Source organism: Etheostoma cragini, chromosome 12, assembly GCF_013103735.1.
Source record: "Etheostoma cragini isolate CJK2018 chromosome 12, CSU_Ecrag_1.0, whole genome shotgun sequence".
Lineage (NCBI taxonomy): Eukaryota > Metazoa > Chordata > Actinopteri > Perciformes > Percidae > Etheostoma > Etheostoma cragini.
Genome location: NC_048418.1, coordinates 8,199,796 through 8,209,479, shown reverse-complemented (window position 1 = coordinate 8,209,479; position 9,684 = coordinate 8,199,796). Strand labels below are relative to the sequence as shown.

The 9,684-nt window shown below is 39.2% G+C and overlaps 1 protein-coding gene across 3 annotated transcripts in view; it reads left to right on the top strand.

The window, feature by feature from the left end:
• Positions 1–9,684, top strand: part of LOC117953986 (low-density lipoprotein receptor-related protein 8-like) — a 68,020-nt gene that overhangs the window by 21,179 nt on the left and 37,157 nt on the right. For all 3 annotated transcript variants that reach the window (XM_034887415.1, XM_034887416.1, XM_034887414.1), the window contains exon 3: positions 1,732–1,854. In XM_034887415.1, coding sequence (XP_034743306.1) covers positions 1,732–1,854 — 123 coding nt within the window. The remainder of the gene's footprint in view (positions 1–1,731; positions 1,855–9,684) is intronic.

Here is a 9,684-nt window from a genome sequence, read left to right as displayed (position 1 = left end):
TTGTATTTCAGAAGTTATGTATTTTGCACTTTTTGGGCTTTTTTAGAAATAAGAAATTAGACAAACGCACAGACATATTTGTAGAAAAACATTTATATAAAATCCATTTTATAAGCAATTTTCTTCTGGATTTTTTCTGTTCAAAGTTGAGACATGTTGCTAGGGTACTATTTTAGTATATAGCAATTGTAATATGCTTACAGTAGTGGTTTTTATTAATTTTTCAGATGATTTACTTGGACGGAAATAGAAATTCTGTGTTCTAACCTCTGTAGCTCTGTGTCAGTAAGGCCTAGTGTCACAATGCCACTAGAAACAACAAGTTGAGAGTGTTAGCTTCACAATGAACTCAGGGTCATCACAGAGGGCCAAAGCATGTGGAAACTGCAGCATGTTTTAGGGGGTAAAACGTTAGGCGAGAAAATCATATATTTTCCAGTGAATTTCAAGAGGTTGTTAACCACCAATAAGTAGTGCTGAGGAAACAAACTAGCTTAACGGGAACTTTACCACACAATACAAACTGTGGATGTCTGTGTCACAAGCGTTTCAGCATCTTGCTGTTCTATCAATAGTCCTGGCCATTTTTCTAACTATTCCACCACGACAGCAGTTGATGCTGTAAGAAATTACTTATATGTTCTACCTTTACCAAACGTATATGGTGCAACCCATTTTGAAGCTAAAGTATAACTTCTATACCAAGTTCAAACTAATGCTATTTGAACGTACACCTTTCTGCTCTGTGATACCACGGATGAGAAAGAACAGGAGTTGGAGAAGTGAGACCAGAGTTAGATTAGTGTGTCAGCACAGAAAAGATAGGCTCTTAAGAAAATCCTTGCCTTCTTTTCTACAGCCCCTTAGGTAACCTTAAGCTCCCTGCACATCTCAAACCCTGTATCTAATTTGCAGTATCAGAGCTAAGATAGAGCCAGTTTAGGAGCATTTGGGGCTGTATAACAACACCAGAGAGCTCAGCTTAGGGCATTTTAGCCGGTGATTTATTAGACCGTACTGCAGGTCCTCTTGGAGTAAAAGGCTGAGGAAATTGAATGGCTCTGACCTCTGTCTGCTTCTGAGTCACTGGTCGAGCTTGCAGCCTAGTTGCTTCAGGTGGGGAGTTTGTTTTTTGTGCAAAACGTACTCTTGTTACTCTCTGAACACAGTGGGTTAGCAAGATTTGGGTAGCAACCATGAAAAGCTCTGGACTGTTACGTGAACGTTTTGATCACTCGGTTTTCCAAAATTTCTTAAGCACGCTTGACATGTTTATCAGCCCGTGACCTTGCTGGCGTGCTGCTTTCTGTGGTAAACAGGTTTGGGAGGTAAAACGTATAACCTCCCGGAGCCTACGGTGTTCAGCAATCAGTATCCATTTCACTGCTCTGTGATGGAAATTCTGAAGGAGAGATTAGACTTTTGGAGAACACCAGATAAAGGAAGGGGAGGGAAAAGAGTCAAGAAAACAGGGAAAATAGAGATCATTCGTGAGGGATGTGATGAGAGAGGGCAATGGAGACGGCTGCTTGGGAATACTGTGAGAGATGATGAGCCTGATCTTCTCCGATGAATGGGGTGATTACCAGGATTCAGAATATGTGACCAATTTCATGGCAGAAATCAAGCCCAACTGCAGACTGACCATGCTCTCACCCTGTCCTATTGTCTTCACTCTTTTTAATTCTCAACGTTTCTCTCTCTGTGATTTTTGTCTCTCTCTCTGAGCAGCCAGGAAGACCTGTGCCCCTGCAGAGTTTGCCTGCTTAAATGGCCAGTGTGTCCCGGGACGTTGGCGATGCGACGGAGAGCCAGAGTGTCCCGATGGCTCCGATGAGGCAGAGGAGACCTGCAGTAAGTGAAACCGTTTGGCTGCTCTCATTATTAAAAGGATACTTCAAGTCTATTTCAACTCTCATTTTCATAGGCGTGACCATGGTTTTGATTATGAATAATTATAATCTCCAAGTGACCACTACAACTTCTGTCAGGGCTAAAACCACAAGTGGTCAGACCAGACCAGATTATAACAAGTCAGGGGTTTAGCTACATTATCTAAACCAGTGTAATCTACATCCACGAAGTTCCACTTCCGGGATTGCTCTTGCTCTGCCGGAAATTCCGCCAGATGTCACTCTTTTAGTTTGCTTTCAAATATGTTACCTTTCGCTTTCTTTGTGTTGTAACTTTAAACTCCAGTTGATTTATGAGGACTATGGTTAACTGCTCCTCAGATCTCTGCAGGGTGAATCCAGACAGCTAGTTAGACTATCTGTCCAATCTTAGTTTTCAGTTGCACAACTAAAACAACTTTTAAACATACACATGTTCAACCAAAACAACTTCCTTCCCATGGCTATTTTGCAGCGGCTCCACTTGGGGCTTAGCGTTGCCCATGAAAAATGTGATTGGTTTATAGAAATGCCAAAAACAAGAGTATGTTTTTCTCCCATCCCGAATTGTTGTGTGGCCTTGCCAGACTCTCCTCCACAGAGTAACACAAGTGGGTCCCAACCTGAGAGGGTTGATCTCAGTTGAGCCGATTTTCTTACACTAAGAAAAAAAGAAGAAGCTGTGCCTGGTTGGTGGCATTTTGCATCTGGATAAGTTGCCCTACCTTCATCTAATGTGTTTTAGGCCAGATTTAATTTGACTCTCCTAGAACCTGTATTCAGGTCGCTGATTTACCTCGTTATCTTGGATCCGGCGGCCATTCAGTTGCCTCGGATGCCTCCACTCGCCTCCACGCGCCCACACACTGCAATACTATGCTGTCTGATGAAGAGTGCATAGAAAGGCCTTGATTACCTCTCTGCCAGGATGTTAGAGCTGAGGATCTATGGCTGCCTCACTTATAGCCTGTGCCAGTGTAGCGCACCCACACACAGGCCCTGATAGGAGTTAGGTGTTAGGAGTTATGCTCTGCAACCCCGCAAGGGGCTTGTATGTGGGAGGCTTGAATCAGTTATTAATTGTTTTCTTACTATCTCAAATGTTAATTTTGTTTTCTCCCGTGGCTAATTGCTTGAAGCTGAATGCACTGCATTGATATATAATGATGTATTGGGAATAAGCAGAGAGTATCCACTGACTGGAATATAGCTATAGAATGTTGTCACACTGAACGTTTTAACCCCGCCAGGCTTTCATTGGGCATATGTAATGCTCACTGTAACACATTGACGATAAAACAATATACACCACACTGCCTCTATTTGCATGGCAAGCTCTGCCACGCAAATAAAGGCTACAGTGTGGTGGGCCAAAAGTACACAAAAGCACTACTAACATTAACTGCCCGTTTTAAATAAAAGAACCACGACTTTACCTTCAGCAAAAAGGCAGCAACAGAAGGTCAGAGAATTTTAATGTTGTGGAAAAAAACAAAAGATTTGAAGCCAAGTTTTGATTAGCTATTAGTTAACATTAGGGCTGGGTATTATATTGTTTTTTTTAATCAATATTGTGATATGAGACTAGATAATGTCTTAGATTTTTAATATTGTAATATGACATAAGTGTTATTTTTTTCCTGGTTTTACGAGATGCATTACTATAAAGTAATGTCATTTTCTGAACCTACCAGACTGTTCCAGCTGTTGTGTAATTTGCTGTTACCCACTTAATCATTATATCCACATTACTGATGATTATTTATCACAAACATTTGTGGGGATATTTTGGGAGCAATAATTGTCAACCCTTCAATAGCTTTGCTCTATCAATATTGAAGAAATTGGTGAAAAATATTGTGATATTTGATTTTCTTCATATCGCCCAGCCAGATAATTTGTCCGTCTCCCCCCCACCCTTTGGCAGCTGTTTGATGCAGTACTTATCTGCCCATAGGTATTCACACTAGGCATCTCCCAAAGTTGCATGTAAATGTTAACTGTCTATAATTTACAGCAGTAGTTTTTGTAGAGAGACTCTGCTGATGCTGATGTCTTGTGTTAGAGCAGGATTACGGATGTTAGTTAATGATTTTGATGATGTTGTAAAACTGACATTTTGGTGCCACCCAACCCACCATCATCATGCTTTGATTTTTTTAACTTTTACTTATTTTATGTTATTGTGGGAGGGAACTAAAATATGTCAAGATGAGCGGGAAATTTATCCAGAAAAAGCCAAACAAATATTTCAGAGGCTATTCATTCTTGTTTTGGTCCATTTAATTGGCTGTGGATGTGTGGGTTGGTTCGATGAATAATGTAGCAACCAAGCAAAGCCTCTCACGTCTCCCCTAGAAAGTAAAGTGCGTGGAGGGAGACACAAAGGGGCGCCTAAAAGATAACAAGTTTATATTGGAAATCCAATTAAAGATTAATGAAGGATGGATCATCTCTCGGCTGCAGACTCAAGAGATATTTATCTGGGCCGAGAAGAAAGTCATTTGTATGGAAATCCCTTATGTATTTTTGCAAACAATAATTGGTATAGATATTCAATTTTGACACAATTTACCTAGAAATAGTGTGGTTTTGTTTTAACAAAGTATTTTTTAGGTGTAGTGTAATATTATATCTTTTAACTGTGCTGTAGGCAAAATGGAAACCTTTAGGTTCTCCTCCTCTTTCCTCCATAAAGGCAAACTATAGTACAGGTGGTCCTCACCACTGTGCAGTCCTGCTGATATGTGTTCCAGACGACAAGTGTCAAATTGAGTCTGTTGTCCGAACAGAAGGATTTCTAATGAGATCCACTTAATCACAGCTGCCTTTCAGTTTGAGTGGATCCAACTGTGCCATAATCACATTGAAGAGAAAAGAGAAGGCAGAAATACTCAAAGATGGACATTGTGCAAACATGCATGCAGAATCTTTTGAACAACAGCAACCAACCTACTCGTTGTGGATGGCTTGCTTATTATCTGTCTTGTCTCACTGGTAAATGACCTGCCAGCCACTTGGTAAGATTACAAAGCTATAATGAGAACTGTACATATGTCAGGGAATACCTCTTGAAGTGCTGCATTTTTCTGATTAGCCTGGAAATGCAAAAAAACTACCTCTGATACGAGCATTTAGCATATCCAGTCTGAAATTTCATTAGCATTTTACGTAACACCCTAATCCCATGCAACACTTCACATTAAAGTCAAAAACTACCAAGCGCCACACTTATCAATTAAATTTAGCTAAAGCGGGGATTGTTTTGCTGTTTATAACAGCAGAGGGAAGGATGGAATTTCACACACACTGCTTCAAAATCTTTAGTTCGATAGAGATATGAAATTTGCCATGATGTAAATGGCAGAGACCGGTGACTGCAAAAACGTTGTACACAGGTTAATTACATACAGCACAGCATACACCTTAACGCATCGTGCTCCAATTATACTAAAGCCTGATAAGCCAGGCTGTGCTCTTACATGCGGACAACCCTCATCTTTTTCTTTCATTCAATTTGCCCCCCAACTCTCCTGTAATTTCTGTCTATTTCAGATCCACATGTGAACAAACATACAGTACACACTTACATTTGCACACACTCGGCAAAGGCAGTTAGGACACGGTTGCTGCAGACATCTGTGCCAAAATCATTCTGGCTCACTGAGTGGATTCTCAATTACACGCTGGAGTAGCGTTACACTGCGTTATTTAGAATTCAAATTTTGGCCACACTAAGTGAGTTACTCACAAGTGCTGAAAAATATATGACTCTGGAGAAACGTGGAGTGCCAGAGCTCATAGTTTTTAAATTAGATTAATGTGTAATCATGGAAGAAGTGGGCCACTGCAGCCAGCTGTGCAGAAGCTTCTCTGCTCCTTGGCCGAAGCAGTGGCATTTTTTGTGCTCGTAGTTGCCCTGTTTCCTTTTTAAGGATTTAAGATTTCCGACTAAATTACAGAGTTCCTCTCAGTTCTGCATGTCAGTTTGTCCTCATCTGCTTGTGAATTAATTTCTAGGAGTTGACAGGCATGAGGGAACTTTTTAGTTTCATCTTTCTTTTATAATGTGAGGACATAACCCTGAACTGGCATATTGTTTTTAATTTGGCCTATTTAAAGCCCCCATTTTGTGTTTTCAAATTGGTCTTTTAAGTGTTACATAATTTGTAGTGGATTATAGATATGTCTATGAAAGGAGTTTTGAAAAAAACTTCCTCCTATAAGCCTCTTCGTAGATTTTGAGCTTCAAACCCCTTTAAGGTTTTTCTTGGGGAGTTTTCTTGCTTTTTCTTATTGACTTTATAATGGGGACGATTTTCTTGGTAAATATGTTTGCATTGCACATTCTGGAAGCTACAGTTCTGTGTCTGTGTGTTTTATCAAGTCATGTTTAGATTTCCTTTCATGCGGAAATATGTTACTGTAGGTGTTATTAGATGGACTATTTGCAAGTAAACAAAATATAGATTTAATATAGAAGACAATTACACTGAATGTACTGCATAGATGTACAGTATATCTTTCTGGGTCTCATAGCCTTTCAATTGTTTTCTGTAAACTTTTATGTCTCCTCTATGTGGATTAATAAAATTGTGGATGTGTCTATTATACACATGCAGGTTTACCTTCAGAACCAGTTTTTTTTAAGATTAGTTTTTGGGCACAAGACATGAAAGAGGGAATGACATGCAGCAAAGGTCCGCAGGTTGGAGTTGATCCCTGGCCCCCTCCTTCGAGGAGTAAACCTCTAAAAATGTGCGCCTGCTCTACCAATTGAGCTATCTGTGCACCCTATGGGCATTTATTAAACCAATCACTACCTTTATAGGCGGCACTAAGCGCTGGATGGTGCCACGGAGTCGCTGCAAAAAAGCCCTGTGAAGGAACTTGTTTAGATGCAACAGAAACAAAAGATTGGAGAAATTGTTTAGTTAGCTGTCTGGATTTACCCTGCAGAGATTGAACAGTTTACAATTCCAACACAAAGAAAGAGGAAGGTGATAGACGTCTGGCCAAAAAGAGTGACATCCGGCTGAATTCCGACGGTACCTGAACAATTGCAGACATTGTGGATTTAGACTACTATTTGGGTGAACTCATAACCACAGATATTTTCTTTTTTAACCAAACCTTTAATATGCTGGTGTTCATAGGTGGAAACAGATGCGCTTCATCTGGACCTTGAGTTTCAGTTAGACACTGATTCAAAAAAATAACTTAAATGTGTTTGTTTTCCAAAAAAGTTCAAGACATTTTTTTGGGTTTAAAACCTGTTAGCTTCTTTTCTGCAGTTTTATCAGTTTATTGGTTAAAAACAAAAAAAACACAATCAAGACAAATGCTGATTAATTTCCTTCTCTCGCTAGTTAAGCCCTGCCTTTTCCCTTTTTGTTTTGGGGAAGCAAATATTTAAAAAATTTTGCCAATGATAGAAAAAAAACTGTAGTAGTAATAAAGATATGTATTGACGTGGGATATGTCTATTAAAATGTCCTAAAGCCCACATTAAGTTTTAAAATAATTTGTTGATAACAAAGCTGTAATAAGATAATGTGATGAATTGTTTTGCTTGTAAGATTACAGATTACTTAAACAATTAATTTACCGAACGATGTCGATTGCACACCAGATGACAGTAAAGTTTGAATAGTAACCTCATAAAAAATAAATCCTAAATAATAACTATTAATTAAAAAAAGAAGCTTTGCTCAGTGTGTAATGCTGTTGATTAACAGCAATAACATTTTGGTTTTAAATCCACTAACTTGGGTATTCTTAACTGCTCATTTGTTTGAGTGTGAATAGTTGTGGTTGTGCATACATGTTTGCCCTGTTAATATTATGTTATAACATGGCAGCAGTCCAGGGTGTACCCATCGCCCAGTGTCTGCTGGTATTTGAAGTCACATTCAGGGAGCTCAGGTACAGCACTGGATTTTAAGCGCAGGTACATGCCACAGTACATTACTTGCTAATGCACTTTGCTGAAAATAACTTATTCCCCAGGTGTAGTTTGGAAGCATCAAATGTTTTCTGCTGTACCAGATCAATAATTCAGAGACGAGCACATGGCCTCGCTAGCCCGGTTTAATGAAGCGACAAATCTGAGGATGACTTGTGTTATTGGATCGCTTTTTGCGTTGTTCGCTCTGGGGCAGAGATGCTGAGTTTTTTCTTCCATCATTTTTGCATACACAATGCATAGACCCAGATGCATGCACACATAGCCACAAAGACTTCAAAACCTTTTATCTCAGACAGTTGGAATAGAAGAGAGGGTTTGGGTTGTGAGACATTAGGAAAAATAGGTTTGTGAGACATCAGGATGTTTGTGATGATTTTAAGGTGACTAACGGCAACGAGCTATATACACAAGTCAGGCGGCTGCAAGTCACATAAGTTGTCGTGAACTGGCTGTAAGATGAATAACCACTGTACAATATCTGTTATTAATTGGAAGCAGCAAAATATACATTGTTTACATGAATAGGCTTCAAATGATTGCATCAGGAACACCATGTCAGGATGTAGTGTCACATTTGCTATGAAGCTGCAGTGCATTATATTTGATCAGTTTCATCTCCACGACACTTACCTTCATTCCCAGTTCTTACCTTCATCACGGTATTATATCACATGCCTGGTCCAAACAACAAAACAAAAATGAAAGCGTTTTTGCCCTTCTTGACGGAAAAGCAAGTTTAGGGTAAAAGGCTGTCCGCAATAACTAGATCAATCATGACGATCAAACTTAAGCTATAAAACCATTGCACTGTTGAGAGAAATACAGCCCTGGGAATTGTCAAAGGTAATGAATTCTCAACAGATCTCCTGCCAAAACGCTACAATTGAGATGAATCCTAATTTTTCACTCTGGTGGTAAACAACAGCCAGGCAGTTAGTTTGTCTGCAAGTAATTGGCTTTTACTATGTTGCCTCTTTCTCAAGCAAAAAAAACATTACGTATGTCTTTATAAAAATCTGAGGTGTCACTAATCAATAGGAGCAGGGAGGTACTGCAGCTTTGTTGAAGTGTAGTTTGGTTTCTTTATTTGGATTTGGGAGGAAGGGAGCTCACGGATCATTAAAGAGTCATCAGTTAAAAGGACCGGACAGCTCGCCCTCTGCTCGGTGGATTCAGATTCTCCTCAAGTTTGCGCTCTACTTGAGTCTCCTCTTTCATCCCGTTCCACTTGGTATGAAAAGCTTTGATTTGACTTTAGGATGCAAACCTGAGAAGGTTGTTCTGCAGTTTGTCTCTTCATCCTTTTCCCTTTTAAGACAGCATCTTGCTCTGGATGGGTTTCCAAAGCTGTCTTGTTTATTACTCCTTTCTCTACTCTGCTCTCTCTGTCACCCTTTCTTGTCTATTTTCATTTTCATAGTCTTATTCTTGTTTTGTGTCAGACCCTCTTTGGACTTACATTAGTTTGAATTCATTTATACAGCATGTTATTTGCTCATTCAAAGATTTCAGAGTCATTTCTGAAAAATGTTTCCTGTATTGCCTCCTGACCAGTCTCTCTGTGTCTTCAGACTTTATTTAGCTGTAATAATTCATTTTAGCTAATCATTTCTTCCTGTCTTTAGTTTATTTAGTCTTTGTTAAGATTGTTTGATTTGAAAGAAGTAACTTAAAAAAACAGAAGAAGAACTCACAGAAGAACTAAAATACCTATTTTAAATCGTATTGTCCTATACAGTAAAGCCATGAGGTAAATGACAGCCTTGCCATATATATCTATCTATATATATATATATATATATATAGATATATATAGATATATAT